This window comes from Pseudophryne corroboree, chromosome 9, assembly GCF_028390025.1.
Source record: "Pseudophryne corroboree isolate aPseCor3 chromosome 9, aPseCor3.hap2, whole genome shotgun sequence".
In the NCBI taxonomy this organism is placed as follows: Eukaryota; Metazoa; Chordata; class Amphibia; order Anura; family Myobatrachidae; genus Pseudophryne; species Pseudophryne corroboree.
Genome location: NC_086452.1, coordinates 226,822,185 through 226,841,567, shown reverse-complemented (window position 1 = coordinate 226,841,567; position 19,383 = coordinate 226,822,185). Strand labels below are relative to the sequence as shown.

At 48.1% G+C, this 19,383-nt stretch overlaps 1 protein-coding gene across 1 annotated transcript in view; it reads left to right on the top strand.

The window, feature by feature from the left end:
• The window catches only part of KIF14 (kinesin family member 14), a 292,379-nt gene that overhangs the window by 223,683 nt on the left and 49,313 nt on the right, over window positions 1–19,383 (top strand). Inside the window, exon 23 of the mRNA XM_063940137.1 lies at window positions 687–781. Within this exon, the coding sequence (XP_063796207.1) occupies window positions 687–781 (95 nt within the window). The remainder of the gene's footprint in view (window positions 1–686; window positions 782–19,383) is intronic.

Here is a 19,383-nt window from a genome sequence, read left to right as displayed (position 1 = left end):
TTGCAATCTGCTGTCATATCCTGTGCTAGTTATGCCGTTCTTATAAGCAATATGCTGTTCCTATCCTGATTGCTGTGTCTCTAATAATAGCAGTCTAAATGCTCAATGGTAAAATATTGGTGTATTTGCACAGCATACAGCAACACATAGGATCAGCGGTAGCTTGATAGCAATAGGATAAGTGATATGCTGTTCCTATCCTGATTGCTGTGTCTCTAATAATAGCAGTCTAAACGCTCAATGGTAAAATATTGGTGTATTTGCACAGCAAACAGCAACACATTGGATCAGTGGTAGCTTGATAGCAATAGGATATTCACTTCTTATGTGGGTTTAAACCTAGGTATTTCCCATGCAGACAACTTTAGTCACCCATGCTGGATTCTGTGACTCTTAGGAGCAGGTTGCTATCTTGATAATTCTGATAGTGCCAGTATCAGTGCCCATTAAACTAACATTGATAATTTTTACACATTTTTACAACATTGCATTAACATATATGGAGTGTGCCTCTGAAACGCTGACGTGCACGTTTCGCTGTACGGGAGCAGCTTTAACAAGGCTGAGGTAAATTCTATAGTGTAAATTCTGAAGTGTATGGTTATTGCTGATGCTCTGCCTGACTGCTGCTAATCTAGACAATTTGGTGGTATATATATTTTATATATTTCCATTGTCTCTCCCAGAAGTAAAAGTCTGATGAGGAATAAGAGGATTTCTGGATGTCTGTATGAAATAAGAGTTCATCCCATTCAAAGCTTACAGTCTGGACATTCATCAGGTAACAGCTGCTGTCACATAGCACTAGATGCTGGGTGACATTAAGCCAGTATTGCCTGCCTAACTTTCTGCAATAACTTCATTCCGAATTCTGTGTTTTCAAATTTATTTTTTATTACTACTTTTTAAGCAATTGATTGCAATGTATTTTTATAATTTGTATTTCAAAGATTAGCACTAAATTAAGCAGAAATGTCCTCGTATTATTATAAAGGATGTGTTTGTGTAGCAGTGACTACAAGCCTAATTATAAACTACTTGTATAATATGCAAACTATTTAATCCAGAAATGCTTACTGGTGATGAATACAAAAGACCAGAGGTACTGATTCCAGATAGTTAAACTATAATGACAATGATTAGTTTCTTTGATTACATCTCATAAGATCAGAGTGGTAAGTATACCATTTATTGCCCTGGGTGAGATTAGACACCAGCGCCCCCAACCCCTCCACCTCTGTTTTCATGGGTGTCTTTAGTAGTCAACTTTGGTATTGGCACATGTTGCACCAACTTAGCCACGACTCATATTGTATATAGTAATATAGTATAATATGTTTTATATTTCTCTAGCATCCATAAGGGATATTGTGGAATTAGTACGATGGGGGTATAGACGGGGTCCAAAGGAGCCAGTGCACTTTAAATTTCTTCAATTGGGTGTGCTGGTTCCTCCCCTCTATGCCCCCTCACACAGGCATTTAGAAAAAAAGTGCCCTCAGGAGAGGATGCACACTTTGGAGCTCCAGAGATTTTTCTTCAGTTTATTTTAAGTCTTTATTATTTCTCTAACGTCCTAGTGGATGCTGGGGACTCTGTAAGGACCATGGGGATAGACGGGCTCCGCAGGAGACATGGGCACTTTAAGAAAGAATTTAGGTTCTGGTGTGCACACTGGCTCCTCCCTCTATGCCCCTCCTCCAGACCTCAGTTTGATACTGTGCCCAGACGAGCTGGGTGCTGTTCAGTGAGCTCTCCTGAGTTTGCTGAGAGAAAGTATTTTGTTAGGTTTTTTATTTTCAGGGAGCTCTGCTGGCAACAGACTCCCTGCATCGTGGGACTGAGGGGAGAGAAGCAGCCCTACTCTCTGAAGCTAGGTCCTGCTTCTTAGGCTACTGGACACCATTAGCTCCAGAGGGATCGGTACGCAGGATCTCACCCTCGCCGTCCGGTCCCGGAGCCGCGCCGCCGTCCCCCTCGCAGAGCCGGAAGACAGAAGCCGGGTGAGTATGAGAAGCAAAGAAGACTTCACAGGCGGCAGAAGACTCCATATTCTTCACTGAGGTAACGCACAGCACTGCAGCCGTGCGCCATTGCTCCACACACCTACACATACTCCGGTCACTGTAAGGGTGCAGGGCGCGGGGGGGGGGGGGGGGGCGCCCTGGGCAGCATTTGGGACCTCTTTTGGCAAAGTTAAGCATATATACAGCTGGGCACTGTATATATGTATGAGCCACCGCCAAAAAATTGCATATTTAAGCGGGACAGAAGCCCGCTGCCGAGGGGGCGGGGCTACTTCCTCAGCACTCACCAGCGCCATTTTTTCTCCACAGCTCCGCTGAGAGGAAGCTCCCCAGGCTCTCCCCTGCAGATACACGGTAGAAGAGGGTAAAAAGAGAGGGGGGGGCACATAATTAGGCGCAAAAAGCAATATAAACAGCAGCTACTGGGTTAACATTAAGTTACTGTGTTATTCCTGGGTTTATAGCGCTGGGGTGTGTGCTGGCATACTCTCTCTCTGTCTCTCCAAAGGGCCTTGTGGGGAAACTGTCTTCAGAGAGGGAATTCCCTGTGTGTGTGGTGTGTCGGTACGCTTGTTTCGACATGTCTGATGAGGAAGGCTATGTGGAAGCAGAGCGGGAGCAAATGAATGTGGTGTCTCCGCCGACGGCGCCGACACCTGATTGGATGGATATGTGGAAGGTTTTAAATGATAATGTTAATTCCTTGCATAAAAAGAAAAAGCTGAAGCCTCGGGACAGTCAGGGTCCCAACCCGTGCCTGATCCTATGTCGCAGAGGCCGTCAGGGTCTCAGAAGCGCCCACTATCCCAAACTGTTGACACAGATACTGACATGGATTCTGACTCCAGTGTCTATTACGATGATGCAAAGTTACAGCCAAAATTGGCTAAATCCATTTGTTATATGATTATAGAAATTAAGGATGTGTTGCACATCACAAAGGAAACCCCAGTCCCTGACAAGAGGGTGCATATGTATGGGGAAAAGAAGCCGGAGGTAACCTTTCCCTCCTAACACGAGCTAAATTAGTTATGTGAATAGGCTTGGGAATCTCCAGATAAAAAACTGCAGATTTCCAAAAGGATTCTTATGGCGTATCCTTTCCTGCCAACGGACAGGTTACGCTGGGAATCCTCCCCTAGGGTGGACAAAGCTTTAACACGCTTATCCAAGAAGGTAGCCCTGCCGTCACAGGATACGGCTACCCTCAAAGATGCGGCGGATCGCAAACAGGAGGTTACCCTGAAGTCCATTTATACACATTCAGGTACCTTACTGAGGCCGGCAATCGCGTCGGCCTGGGTGTGTAGTACTGTAGCAGCATGGACGGATACCTTATCTGAGGAAATTGATACCTTAGACAAGGATACTGTATTGTTGACCCTGGGGCATATTAAAGACGCTGTCCTATATATGAGAGATGCTCAAAGAGACATTAGTCTACTGGGTTCTAGAATAAATGCTATGTCGATTTCTGCCAGAAAGGTCCTGTGGACTCTGCAATGGACAGGTGATGCCGACTCAAAAAGGCATATGGAGGTTTTACCTAACAAGGGTGAGCAATTGTTTGGGGAGGGTCTCTCGGACCTGGTCTCCACAGCTACAGCTGGAAAGTCAATTTTTTTGCCTTTTATTCCCTCACAGCCTAAGAGAGCACCGTATTATCAAATGCAGTCCTTTCGATCACAAAGAAACAAGAAAGTCTGAGGTGCGTCCTTTCTTGCCAGAGGCAGGGGCAGAGGTAAGAAGCTGCACAACACAGCTAGTTCCCAGGAACAGAAGTCCTCCCCGGCCTCTACAAAATCCACCGCATGACCTGGGGCTCCACAGGCGGAGCTAGGCCCGGTGGGGGCACGTCTTCGGAATTTCAGCCACAAGTGGGTTCACTCCCAGGTGGATCCCTGGGCGATAGAAATTGTGTCTCAGGGATACAAGCTGGAATTCGAAGAGATGCCACCTCACCGATACCTCAAATCGGCCCTACCAGCTTCCCCCCACGAGAGGGAAATAGTGTTAACTGCAATTCCCAAATGTTATCTTCTACAGGTGGTGGTCAAGGTTCCCCTCCTTCAACAGGGAAGGGGTTATTATTCGACCATGTTTGTAGTCCCGAAACCGGACGGTTCGGTCAGACCCATATTGACTTTAAAATCCCTGAACATATACCTGAAAAGGTTCAAGTTCAAGATGGAATCGCTGAGAGCGGTCATCGCAAGCCTGGAAGGGGGGGATTTTATGGTGTCTCTGGACATAAAGGATGCATACCTTCATGTCCCCATTTATCCACCTCATCAGGCGTACCTCAGATTTGTGGTACAGGATTGTCATTACCAATTTCAGACATTGCCGTTTGGTCTCTCCACGGCACCGAGAATATTTACCAAGGTAATGGCGGAAATGATGGTACTCCTGCGGAAGCAATGGGTCACCATTATCCCGTACTTGGACGATGTCCTCATAAAAGCGAGATCAAGAGAGCAGTTGCTGAACAGCGTCGCACTTTCTCTGGAAGTGTTACGGCAACACGGCTGGATTCTGAATATTCCAAAGTCGCAGTTGGTTCCTACGACTCGTCTGCCTTTCCTGGGCATGATTCTAGACACAGACCAGAAAAGGGTTTATCTCCCGTTAGAGAAAGCTCAGGAACTCATGACACTGGCCAGGAACCTATTAAAACCAAAACAGGTGTCAGTACATCACTGCACTCGAGTCCTGGGAAAGATGGTGGCATCATACGAGGCCATTCTCTTCGGCAGGTTCTATGCGAGGACCTTTCAATGGGACTTACTGGACAAGTGGTCCGGATCACATCTTCAGGTGCATCAGTTAATCACCCTATCCCCCAGGGCCAGGGTGTCACTCCTGTGGTGGCTGCAGAGCGCTCACCTTCTCGAGGGCCGCAGATTCGACATTCAGGACTGGGTCCTGGTGACCACGGATGCAAGCCTCCGAGGTTGGGGAGCAGTCACACAGGAAAGAAATTTCCAAGGTCTGTGGTCAAGTCAAGAGACTTGCATTCACATCAACATCCTGGAACTAAGGGCCATATACAACGCCCTACGTCAAGCGGAGACCCTGCTTCGCGACCAACCGGTTCTGATTCAGTCAGACATCACCACCGCAGTGGCTCATGTAAACCGACAAGGCGGCACAAGGAGCAGGGTGGCGATGGCGGAAGCCACCAGAATTCTTCGCTGGGCGGAGAATCACGTAAGCGCACTGTCAGCAGTGTTCATCCCGGGAGTGGACAACTGGGAAGCAGACTTCCTCAGCAGAAACGACCTCCACCCGGGAGAGTGGGGACTTCATCAGGAAGTCTTCGCACAGATTACAAGTCGGTGGGAACTGCCACAGGTGGACATGATGGCATCCCGCCTCAACAAAAAGCTACAGAGGTATTGCGCCAGGTCAAGAGACCCTCAGGCGATAGCTGTGGACGCCCTGGTCACACCGTGGGTGTTCCAGTCGGTCTATGTATTTCCTCCTCTTCCTCTCATACCCAAGGTGCTGAGGATAATAAGAAAAAGAGGAGTGAGAACAATCCTCATTGTTCCAGATTGGCCACGAAGGACTTTGTATCCAGGTCTGCAAGAAATGCTCACAGAGGACCCGTGGCATCTTCCTCTACGACAGGACTTGTGCAACAGGGGCCCTGTCTGTTCCAAGACTTACCACGGCTGCGTTTGACGGCATGGCGGTTAAACGCCGGATCCTAGCAGAGAAAGGCATTCCGGATAAGGTCATTCCTACGCTGATAAAGGCTAGGAAGGACGTGACAGCTCAACATTATCACCGTATATGGCGAAAATATGTTGCTTGGTGTGAAGCCAGGAATGCTCCTACGGAGGAATTCCAGCTGGGCTGTTTCCTTCACTTCCTACAGTCCGGAGTGAATTTGGGCCTAAAATTGGGTTCCATTAAGGTCCAGATTTCGGCCCTATCCATTTTCTTTCAAAAGGAGTTGGCTTCTCTACCTGAAGTTCAGTCGTTTGTAAAGGGAGTGCTGCATATTCAGCCTCCTTTTGTGCCTCCAGTGACACCTTGAGATCTTAACGTGGTGTTAAGTTTCCTGAAATCCCACTGGTTTGAACCACTTAAAACGGTGGAGTTGAAATATCTCACGTGGAAGGTGGTCATGCTATTAGCCTTGGCTTCGGCTAGGCGTGTGTCAGAGTTGGCGGCTTTGTCACATAAAAGCCCCTATCTGGTTTTCCATGTGGATAGAGCAGAATTGCGGACCCGTCCAAAATTTCTGCCGAAAGTGGTTTCATCTTTTCATATAAACCAACCTATTGTGGTGCCTGTGGCTACTACTGACTTGGAGGATTCCGAGTTGCTGGATGTTGTCAGGGCTTTGAAGGTTTATGTAGCCAGAACGGCTAGGGTCAGGAAAATAGAGTCGTTGTTTATCCTGTATGCATCCAACAAGCGTGGTGCTTCTGCTTCAAAGCAAACTATTGTTCGCTGGATCTGTAACACGATTCAGCAGGCTCATTCTGCGGCTGGATTGCCGCTGCCAAAATCAGTTAAGGCCCATTCCACTAGGAAGGTGGGCTCTTCTTGGGCGGCTGCCCGAGGGGTCTCGGCATTGCAACTTTGCTGAGCGGCTACTTGGTCAGGTTCAAACACTTTTGCAAAGTTCTACAAGTTTGATACCCTGGCTGAGGAGGACCTCTTGTTTGCCCAATCGGTGCTGCAGAGTCATCCGCACTCTCTCGCCCATTTGGGAGCTTTGGTATAATCCCCATGGTCCTTACGGAGTCCCCAGCATCCACTAGGACGTTAGAGAAAATAAGATTTTACTTACCGGTAAATCTATTTCTCGTAGTCCGTAGTGGATGCTGGGCGCCCGTCCCAAGTGCGGACTTCTTCTGCAATGCTTGTATATAGTTATTGCTTACATAAGGGTTATGTTATGGTTGCATCAGGTTGGTCTGATGCTCTGTTGTTGTTCATACTGTTAACTGGGTAAGTTTATAACGAGTTATACGGTGTGATTGGTGTGGCTGGTATGAGTCTTAGCCTGGATTCCAAAATCCTTTCCTTGTACTGTCAGCTCTTCCGGACACAGTTTCCTTAACTGAGGTCTGGAGGAGGGACATAGAGGGAGGAGCCAGTGCATACCAGTAGTCCTAATTCTTTCTTAGAGTGCCCTGTCTCCTGCGGAGCCCGTCTATTCCCCATGGTCCTTACGGAGTCCCCAGCATCCACTACGGACTACGAGAAATAGATTTACCGGTAAGTAAAATCTTATTTTTTTTGGTATGCTGTTTGGGCAACAGCATACCTGCACCGTGGGAGTTAGGGGGGGTGGGGTCTTCGGCCTTGAGATGTGTCAGAGCGCTGCCCCGCTGCAGGACCACCGAGGTTGTTGTACAGCGGGGCATTGCGCCTTTGCGGTCACAGTCCCTTATTCTGCAGAGTTAGATGACCTATTTAAGTTAGCCTGGAAAAAGCCAGATAAAAAATACCAAGTGTCAAAACAGTTTTTGCACACTTTCCCATTTGCTTCTGAAGGCAGAAAATTCGGGGAAGAACCCCCGGCTGTTGACATTTCAATCTTGCACCTATCCAAGAAGGCGGTACTGCCGGCCCGGGCTCCTTCACCATGAAGGACCCTGGGGATAGGAAAATAGACTACACTAAGTCTATCTACACAACAGCGGTTATGTCTCAAAGATCGGTCAGAGCAGGTTGCTGGATGACTCATGCCATTCGTACCTGGCCTACTCAGATTCAGGAGGGCCTCTTGGGGGTTATGCCCCTGGTCACACTGCACGTATCCTGTGTGACTCTCTCAAGGAGATAGGCAATATTAATGCTAGGACCACTGCTATGGCAGTGTCGGCGCGCAGGGCTTTGTGGTTGCCTCAGTGGATAGCGGACGCAGACTCTAAGCGCAGTGACGAGTCTCTCCCCTTTTCCGGGGAATGGCTCTTTGGGGTAGAATTGGATACGTGGATTTCTAAAGTTACTGTGGGGAAATCCACGTCTCTCCCCCGGGGCTGTCTACCCAGTCCTTTCTGTCTAACAGGTTTAGATCTAGGGTTAGAGGTGCCTCCAACACGGCTAGAGGCACCAGAGGTAAGACAAAAAAACCAGAGATCGCCAGTTCTCAGAAGCGCACCGGTATAGCTTCCACTAAGGCCTCAGCATCACGGTGCCCACCCACCCCGAAGGGATCTCGACTGCGTCACTTCACCCACATCTGGGAAAATTCCTGCCAGGATACCTCGGTCAAGGACTAATTTCTCAGGGCTACAAGCTGGAGTTCAACAGTGCTCCTCCCCAACAATTTTTTAAATCGCGCTTGCCAGCTTTGGAGGATATGCGTGTTACGCTGCAACAGGCCATCCTAAAGTTGGTCCAATCCCAAGTCATTGTTCCAGTGCCACTGCAACAACAGGGAAAAGGTTACTACTCCAACCTGTTCGTGGTACCGAAACCGGATGGTTCAGTAAGACCCATTTTGAATCTAAAATCCTTGAACCCTTACCTAAAGGTTTTCAAGTTCAAGATGGAATCCTTGTGAACGGTGATTGCGGGCCTGGAAGAATGGGAATTCATGGTCTCCCTGGATATCAGACGCCTATCTCCATGTCCCAATTTGGCCACCTTATCAGGCCTACCTGAGGTTTGCCCTGCTGAACAATCACTGCCAGTTCCAGGCACTACCCTTTGGCCTGTTCACAACTCCGAAGGTGTTCACGGAGGTGATGGTGGAGATGATGTTCCTACTCCGGGTCCAGGAGCTCAATGTTGTCCCTTACCTGGATGATCTTCTGATAAAAGCAAGATCCAGGGAGCTTTTATTGCTCCATATAGACAGCACTAACCAGCTTCTGTCCCAACATTGGTGGATCCTCAATTTACAGAAGTCCCACCTGGAACCAACTCAGAGGCTCCTGTTCCTGGGAAAGTTGCTGGATACTGTGGCCCAAAAGCTGTTTCTCCCTGAGGACAAGGCGAGAACACTTCAGGAGATAGTCAGCATGGTTCTCTGGCCTTCTCGGGTATCCATCCATCTTAGCATAAGATTGTTGGGGAAAATGGTTGTCTCGTACGAGGCATACAGTATGTGAGGTTCCATGCCAGAACTTTTCAGTTGGACCTCCTAAGCAAGTGGTCCTGATCACATCTTCCGATGCACCAGATAATTCAGCTGTCACCTCAGGCCAGGATTTCTCCTGTGGTGGCTGCAGTCCTCCAATCTACTGGAAGGCCGAAGTTTTGGGATTCAGGATTGGATACTACTCACGACGGATGCGAGTCTGAGAGGATGGGGAGCTGTCACCCGGGGGCTTCATTTCCAGGGCAGGTGGTCAGCCCTCGAAGCCCTACTTCCGATCAACATTCTGGAACTTCAGGCAATCTGCACTCCTCTGCTTCAGGCCTCTCCTCTGCTTAGGATCACTCGATCCAGGTTCAGTCGGACAACGCCACCGCAGTGCCGTACATCAATCGACAAGGGGGACAAAAACCAGGGCCTGCATGCGAGAGGTGTCAAGGATACTCCTCTGGGCAGAAAGAACTGCAAGAGCAATATCCACAGTCTTCATTCTGGGAGTAGACAACTGGGAAGCGGACTTCCTCAGTCGTCACGATCTCCACCTGGGTGAGTGGGGGCTTTACCATCAGGTGTTTCAGCAAATCATCGACCAGTGGGGTTGCCCACAAATAGATATGATGGCTTCTCATCTCAACAAGAAGCTTCGCTGGTATTGCTCTCGAACCAGGGACCCTCAGGCGAGGTCAGTAGATGCACTGACGTCGCCTTGGCCTTACCGGCTGGCCTACCTGTTTCCTCTGATTCCATTGCTCCCAAGGGTGCTCAAGCAAATCCGGATTCCGTCCACGCAATTCTGATTGCCCCGGACTGGCCCGGAGGGCATGGTACGCGGATCTTCCGGACATGTCCGTCGAAGACCCTTGGCCTCTGCCACTGAGAAGAGATCTTCTTCAACAAGGACCGTTCATCTACCCGGACTTACGGCGGCTTCGTTTGACGGCTTGGAGGTTGAGCGGAGCATCCTAGCTCACAAGGGCCTTTCCAAGAAGGTTATTGCTACCATGGCTCAGGCCAGGAAATCTGTGACGTCAAAACACTATCATATCTGGAGGAGATATGTCTCTCGGGGCGAGGAACACACGTATCCACCTGCGGCATTTCACTTGGTACATTTCCTCCGTTTCCTGCAAGCTGGTGTGGATAATGGCTTACGTCTGGGTTCCATTAAGGTCCAGGATTTCAGCCCTCTCAATTTTCTTCCAGAATAAATTGGTGATATTGCCAGAAGTTCAGACCTTCTTGCAGGGGGTGCTTCACATTCAACCCCCTTTTTGTGCCGCCCACGGCACCCTGGGATTTGAATGTAGTGTTGAAATTTCTACAGTCCTCCTGGTTTGAACCTCTGATGACAGTAGAAGACAAGTACCTCATGTGGAAGACAGTGTTGTGTGTGTTTAGCCCTGGCTTCTGCTAGGCGTGTCTCAGAATTGGGGGCCTTATCGTGTAAAAATCCGTACTTGGTCTTTTACGAGGACAGAGCGGAGCTCAGGACTAGGCAGCAGTTCATGCTGAAGGTTGTCTCTGCAGTCCACTTAAATCAACCTATTGTGGTTCCGTCAACTTCTGACACTTCTGCTCCTCCGGAGGCATTGGATGCTGTGCGAGCATTGGAGATCTATGTCATGAGAATGGCTTCAATCAGAAAGATGGATTCCTTGTTCGTGCTATATGATGCGCAGAAAAAGGGTTGCCCTGCTTCAAAGCAGTCCATTGCTCGTTGGCTTAGACTTACTATCCAACAGGCCTATGTATCCTGTTCCTAAGTCTCTGAAGGCCCACTTTACGAGATCGGTGGGCTCTTCCTGGGTGGCTGCCCGTGGAGTCTCGGCCTTGCAACTATGCCGAGCTGCTACCTGGTCGGGAAAGAGCACTTTTGCAAAGTTTTACAGGTTTGATGCCCTGGCCAAAGAGGATTCCCAGTTTGGGCAAGTGGTGCTGCAGACGTCTCCGCACATTCCCGCCCGTTCTGCAAGCCTTGGGGCTTCCCCATCATAATAGATTCCCCCAATATCCCTTATGGATCCCTTATGCACAGCAGGCGAGCGAGCCCGAAGAGTGGCAGAATGTTGGAAAAAGTGATCGCTAGGCGTACGCAAGGTGATTGACAGGAAGCGGACCTTTGTGGGTGGTAATTGCCCATTTTCTTGGAGTGTCAGGAAAAACGCAGGCATTCCCAAAGTTTTTAATAGAGACGAGCGGGTTCGGTTTCTCTGAATCCGAACCCGCACGAACTTCATGTTTTTTTTCACGGGTCCGAGCGACTCGGATCTTCCCGCCTTGCTCGGTTAACCCGAGCGCGCCCGAACGTCATCATGACGCTGTCGGATTCTCGCGAGACTCGGATTCTATATAAGGAGCCGCGCGTCGCCGCCATTTTCACACGTGCATTGAGATTGATAGGGAGAGGACGTGGCTGGCGTCCTCTCCATTTAGATTAGAAGAGAGAGAGAGAGAGATTGACCTGATTTACTGGAGCTTAGGAGTACTGTAGAACTGTAGAGAGTGCAGAGTTTACTAGTGACTGACCACAGTGACCACCAGACACTGCAGTTTTATTTAATATATCCGTTCTCTGCCTGAAAAAAACGATACACAGTGACTCAGTCACATACCATATCTGTGTGCACTGCTCAGCCCAGTGTGCTGCATCATCTATGTATATATCTGACTGTGCTCAGCTCACACATCTTATAATTGTGGGGGAGACTGGGGAGCACTGCAGTGCCAGTTATAGGTTATAGCAGGAGCCAGGAGTACATATTATTATTAAAATTAAACAGTGCACACTTTTGCTGCAGGAGTGCCACTGCCAGTGTGACTGACCAGTGACCTGACCACACTGACCACCAGTATAGTTAGTAGTATAGTATACTATATTGTGATTGCCTGAAAAAGTTAAACACTCGTCGTGTGACTTCACTTGTGTGGTGGTTTTTTTTTTATTCTATAAAAAACTCATTCTGCTGACAGACAGTGTCCAGCAGGTCCGTCATTATATAATATATACCTGTCCGGCTGCAGTAGTGATATATATATATTTTTTATATCATTATTGATCATCCAGTCGCAGCAGACACAGTACGGTAGTTCACGGCTGTAGCTACCTCTGTGTCGGCACTCGGCAGTCCGTCCATAATTGTATACCACCTACCCGTGTTTTTTCTTTCTTTCTTCTTTATACATACATACTACTACTACATCTCTTTATCAACCAGTCTATATTAGCAGCAGACACAGTACAGTACGGTAGTCCACGGCTGTAGCTACCTCTGTGTCGGCACTCGGCAGTCCGTCCATAATTGTATACCACCTACCCGTGGTTTTTTTTTCTTCTTTATACATACATACTACTACTACTACATCTCTTTATCAACCAGTCTATATTAGCAGCAGACACAGTACAGTACGGTAGTCCACGGCTGTAGCTACCTCTGTGTCGGCACTGGGCAGTCCGTCCATAATTGTATACCACCTACCCGTGGTTTTTTTTTCTTTCTTCTTTATACATACATACTACTACTACATCTCTTTATCAACCAGTCTATATTAGCAGCAGACACAGTACAGTACGGTAGTCCACGGCTGTAGCTACCTCTGTGTCGGCACTGGGCAGTCCGTCCATAATTGTATACCACCTACCCGTGGTTTTTTTTTCTTTCTTCTTTATACATACATACTACTACTACATCTCTTTATCAACCAGTCTATATTAGCAGCAGACACAGTACAGTACGGTAGTCCACGGCTGTAGCTACCTCTGTGTCGGCACTGGGCAGTCCGTCCATAATTGTATACCACCTACCCGTGGTTTTTTTTTCTTTCTTCTTTATACATACATACTACTACTACATCTCTTTATCAACCAGTCTATATTAGCAGCAGACACAGTACAGTACGGTAGTCCACGGCTGTAGCTACCTCTGTGTCGGCACTCGGCAGTCCGTCCATAATTGTATACCACCTACCCGTGGTTTTTTTTTCTTTCTTCTTTATACATACATACTACTACTACTACATCTCTTTATCAACCAGTCTATATTAGCAGCAGACACAGTACAGTACGGTAGTCCACGGCTGTAGCTACCTCTGTGTCGGCACTGGGCAGTCCGTCCATAATTGTATACCACCTACCCGTGGTTTTTTTTTCTTTCTTCTTTATACATACATACTACTACTACATCTCTTTATCAACCAGTCTATATTAGCAGCAGACACAGTACAGTACGGTAGTCCACGGCTGTAGCTACCTCTGTGTCGGCACTGGGCAGTCCGTCCATAATTGTATACCACCTACCCGTGGTTTTTTTTTCTTTCTTCTTTATACATACATACTACTACTACATCTCTTTATCAACCAGTCTATATTAGCAGCAGACACAGTACAGTACGGTAGTCCACGGCTGTAGCTACCTCTGTGTCGGCACTCGGCAGTCCGTCCATAATTGTATACCACCTACCCGTGGTTTTTTTTTCTTTCTTCTTTATACATACATACTACTACTACTACATCTCTTTATCAACCAGTCTATATTAGCAGCAGACACAGTACAGTACGGTAGTCCACGGCTGTAGCTACCTCTGTGTCGGCACTGGGCAGTCCGTCCATAATTGTATACCACCTACCCGTGGTTTTTTTTTCTTTCTTCTTTATACATACATACTACTACTACATCTCTTTATCAACCAGTCTATATTAGCAGCAGACACAGTACAGTACGGTAGTCCACGGCTGTAGCTACCTCTGTGTCGGCACTGGGCAGTCCGTCCATAATTGTATACCACCTACCCGTGGTTTTTTTTTCTTTCTTCTTTATACATACATACTACTACTACATCTCTTTATCAACCAGTCTATATTAGCAGCAGACACAGTACAGTACGGTAGTCCACGGCTGTAGCTACCTCTGTGTCGGCACTGGGCAGTCCGTCCATAATTGTATACCACCTACCCGTGGTTTTTTTTTCTTTCTTCTTTATACATACATACTACTACTACATCTCTTGATCAACCAGTCTATATTAGCAGCAGACACAGTACAGTACGGTAGTCCACGGCTGTAGCTACCTCTGTGTCGGCACTCGGCAGTCCATCCATAATTGTATACTAGTATCCATCCATCTCCATTGTTTACCTGAGGTGCCTTTTAGTTGTGCCTATTAAAATATGGAGAACAAAAATGTTGAGGTTCCAAAATTAGGGAAAGATCAAGATCCACTTCCACCTCGTGCTGAAGCTGCTGCCACTAGTCATGGCCGAGACGATGAAATGCCAGCAACGTCGTCTGCCAAGGCCGATGCCCAATGTCATAGTACAGAGCATGTCAAATCCAAAACACCAAATATCAGTAAAAAAAGGACTCCAAAACCTAAAATAAAATTGTCGGAGGAGAAGCGTAAACTTGCCAATATGCCATTTACCACACGGAGTGGCAAGGAACGGCTGAGGCCCTGGCCTATGTTCATGGCTAGTGGTTCAGCTTCACATGAGGATGGAGGCACTCAGCCTCTCGCTAGAAAAATGAAAAGACTCAAGCTGGCAAAAGCAGTAGCACAGCAAAGAACTGTGCATTCTTCGAAATCCCAAATCCACAAGGAGAGTCCAATTGTGTCGGTTGCGATGCCTGACCTTCCCAACACTGGACGTGAAGAGCATGCGCCTTCCACCATTTGCACGCCCCCTGCAAGTGCTGGAAGGAGCACCCGCAGTCCAGTTCCTGATAGTCAGATTGAAGATGTCAGTGTTGAAGTACACCAGGATGAGGAGGATATGGGTGTTGCTGGCGCTGGGGAGGAAATTGACCAGGAGGATTCTGATGGTGAGGTGGTTTGTTTAAGTCAGGCACCCGGGGAGACACCTGTTGTCCGTGGGAGGTATAGGGCCGTTGACATGCCTGGTGAAAATACCAAAAAAATCAGCTCTTCGGTGTGGAAGTATTTCACCAGAAATGCGGACAACAGGTGTCAAGCCGTGTGTTCCCTTTGTCAAGCTGTAATAAGTAGGGGTAAGGACGTTAACCACCTCGGAACATCCTCCCTTATACGTCACCTGCAGCGCATTCATAATAAGTCAGTGACAAGTTCAAAAACTTGGGCCGACAGCGGAAGCAGTCCACTGACCAGTAAATCCCTTCCTCTTGTAACCAAGCTCACGCAAACCACCCCACCAACTCCCTCAGTGTCAATTTCCTCCTTCCCCAGGAATGCCAATAGTCCTGCAGGCCATGTCACTGGCAATTCTGACGAGTCCTCTCCTGCCTGGGATTCCTCCGATGCATCCTTGCGTGTAACGCCTACTGCTGCTGGCGCTGCTGTTGTTGCTGCTGGGAGTCGATGGTCATCCCAGAGGGGAAGTCGTAAGCCCACACTTGTACTACTTCCAGTAAGCAATTGACTGTCCAACAGTCCTTTGCGAGGAAGATGAAATATCACAGCAGTCCTCCTGTTGCAAAGCGGATAACTGAGTCCTTGACAACTATGTTGGTGTTAGACGTGCGTCCGGTATCCGCCGTTAGTTCACAGGGAACTAGACAATTTATTGAGGCAGTGTGCCCCCGTTACCAAATACCATCTAGGTTCCACTTCTGTAGGCAGGCGATACCGAGAATGTACACGGATGTCAGAAAAAGACTCACCAGTGTCCTAAAAAATGCAGTTGTACCCAATGTCCACTTAACCACGGACATGTGGACAAGTGGAGCAGGGCAGGGTCAGGACTATATGACTGTGACAGCCCACTGGGTAGATGTATGGACTCCCGCCGCAAGAACAGCAGCGGCGGCACCAGTAGCAGCATCTCGCAAACGCCAACTCTTTCCTAGGCAGGCTACGCTTTGTATCACCGCTTTCCAGAATACGCACACAGCTGAAAACCTCTTACGGCAACTGAGGAAGATCATCGCAGAATGGCTTACCCCAATTGGACTCTCCTGTGGATTTGTGGCATCGGACAACGCCAGCAATATTGTGTGTGCATTAAATATGGGCAAATTCCAGCACGTCCCATGTTTTGCACATACCTTGAATTTGGTGGTGCAGAATTTTTTAAAAAACGACAGGGGCGTGCAAGAGATGCTGTCGGTGGCCAGAAGAATTGCGGGACACTTTCGGCGTACAGGCACCACGTACAGAAGACTGGAGCACCACCAAAAACTACTGAACCTGCCCTGCCATCATCTGAAGCAAGAAGTGGTAACGAGGTGGAATTCAACCCTCTATATGCTTCAGAGGTTGGAGGAGCAGCAAAAGGCCATTCAAGCCTATACAATTGAGCACGATATAGGAGGTGGAATGCACCTGTCTCAAGTGCAGTGGAGAATGATTTCAACGTTGTGCAAGGTTCTGATGCCCTTTGAACTTGCCACACGTGAAGTCAGTTCAGACACTGCCAGCCTGAGTCAGGTCATTCCCCTCATCAGGCTTTTGCAGAAGAAGCTGGAGGCATTGAAGAAGGAGCTAAAAGGGAGCGATTCCGCTAGGCATGTGGGACTTGTGGATGCAGCCCTTAATTCGCTTAACAAGGATTCACGGGTGGTCAATCTGTTGAAATCAGAGCACTACATTTTGGCCACCGTGCTCGATCCTAGATTTAAAACCTACCTTGGATCTCTCTTTCCGGCAGACACAAGTCTGCTGGGGTGCAAAGACCTGCTGGTGACAAAATTGTCAAGTCAAGCGGAACGCGACCTGTCAACATCTCCTCCTTCACATTCTCCCGCAACTGGGGGTGCGAGGAAAAGGCTCAGAATTCCGAGCCCACCCGCTGGCGGTGATGCAGGGCAGTCTGGAGCGACTGCTGATGCTGACATCTGGTCCGGACTGAAGGACCTGACAACGATTACGGACATGTCGTCTACTGTCACTGCATATGATTCTCTCAACATTGAAAGAATGGTGGAGGATTATATGAGTGACCGCATCCAAGTAGGCACGTCACACAGTCCGTACTTATACTGGCAGGAAAAAGAGGCAATTTGGAGGCCCTTGCACAAACTGGCTTTATTCTACCTAAGTTGCCCTCCCACAAGTGTGTACTCCGAAAGAGTGTTTAGTGCCGCCGCTCACCTTGTCAGCAATCGGCGTACGAGGTTACATCCAGAAAATGTGGAGAAGATGATGTTCATTAAAATGAATTATAATCAATTCCTCCGCGGAGACATTGACCAGCAGCAATTGCCTCCACAAAGTACACAGGGAGCTGAGATGGTGGATTCCAGTGGGGACGAATTGATAATCTGTGAGGAGGGGGATGTACACGGTGATATATCGGAGGATGATGATGAGGTGGACATCTTGCCTCTGTAGAGCCAGTTTGTGCAAGGAGAGATTAATTGCTTCTTTTTTGGTGGGGGTCCAAACCAACCCGTCATATCAGTCACAGTCGTGTGGCAGACCCTGTCACTGAAATGATGGGTTGGTTAAAGTGTGCATGTCCTGTTTATACAACATAAGGGTGGGTGGGAGGGCCCAAGGACAATTCCATCTTGCACCTCTTTTTTCTTTTATTTTTCTTTGCGTCATGTGCTGTTTGGGGAGGGTTTTTTGGAAGGGACATCCTGCGTGACACTGCAGTGCCACTCCTAGATGGGCCCGGTGTTTGTGTCGGCCACTAGGGTCGCTAATCTTACTCACACAGCTACCTCATTGCGCCTCTTTTTTTCTTTGCGTCATGTGCTGTTTGGGGAGGGTTTTTTGGAAGGGACATCCTGCGTGACACTGCAGTGCCACTCCTAGATGGGCCAGGTGTTTGTGTCGGGCACTTGGGTCGCTGAGCTTAGTCACACAGCTACCTCATTGCACCTCTTTTTTTCTTTGCGTCATGTGCTGTTTGGGGAGTGTTTTTTGGAAGGGCCATCCTGCGTGACACTGCAGTGCCACTCCTAGATGGGCCAGGTGTTTGTGTCGGCCACTAGGGTCGCTTAGCTTAGTCATCCAGCGACCTCGGTGCAAATTTTAGGACTAAAAATAATATTGTGAGGTGTGAGGTATTCAGAATAGACTGAAAATGAGTGGAAATTATGGTTTTTGAGGTTAATAATAATATGGGATCAAAATGACCCCCAAATTCTATGATTTAAGCTGTTTTTTAGGGTTTTTTGAAAAAAACACCCGAATCCAAAACACACCCGAATCCGACAAAAAAAATTCGGTGAGGTTTTGCCAAAACGCGGTCGAACCCAAAACACGGCCGCGGAACCGAACCCAAAACCAAAACACAAAACCCGAAAAATTTCAGGCGCTCATCTCTAGTTTTTAAGGAGGGTGTGTGACGTCAGCTCTGGCCCCGATCAGCCTTTTTCTTTTGCACTGTAGGAGTAAGTCCTGGACTACGCACGGACTGCACTGACTGGAAAAATCACATGATGGTGAGTGAGTTGTGAACGGATTTGCAGATGTACGCTGTCTATTGAAGTTTTCGCACGGCGTACGCATGTATTCGCACACTTGCACGGGGCGGGTTTTCACTCTCTATGGGTGGCTGCTATCTGATCGCAGACTTCTGTAAAAATGCAGAAGAGGGATCAGGTCTGAATTAGGCTCTTTGTCTTCCTGCTGGAAGGGAGTCTGCAGAGGAGGGCACCTGCATTTTGGACATTTTATACCGATGGTATGTATGTATATGTGTATATATAGGTACCCAGAGGTGTCCACTTACATCTAGCCTCCCTGCATGTTAAACAGACCTAGTCACACCGTGCCATGGCGTGACTCTGTAGCGCCGACTATCTTTATGTGCAATTTTCTCCATTAAAATGCATCTTATTCATAAAATTATATGAATAGTACGCACAAGTGGATGTAGTATAGTTTGCCGGCAGATGGGTTTCCGACAGCGGGGCGAGGGCAAATGAGCCCCTTGCGGGCTCGCTGCGCTTGCCACGCTGCAGGCACGGTGGCACGCGACTCTATTTATTCTCCCCCCAGGGGGGTCGTGGACCCCCAATAGGGAGAATAGGTGTCGGTATGCCGGGTGTCAGGATTCTGGCGCCGGTATACTGAGCCCCGGGATCTCAACAGCTGGCAAATGGAATACCACCCCGCACAAGCAGCTTATGCTTCTAGAAAATACTGTAACATAGCATTTCATATGCAGATACAGCCGTGGTCGCACACAGCATAGGCATGCCACATATTTTAATCGGCATAAGCAGCTTGTGCGTCCTATTCACATATCGATGCGAATAAGGCACATTTTCAGCAAAAAATAGACGCCTAACACTAAAGGGAGTGGCACAGTACTTGTCGGCCATCTCCCACTACGTGATGTATTGAGGTAAGATGTATGAGGAC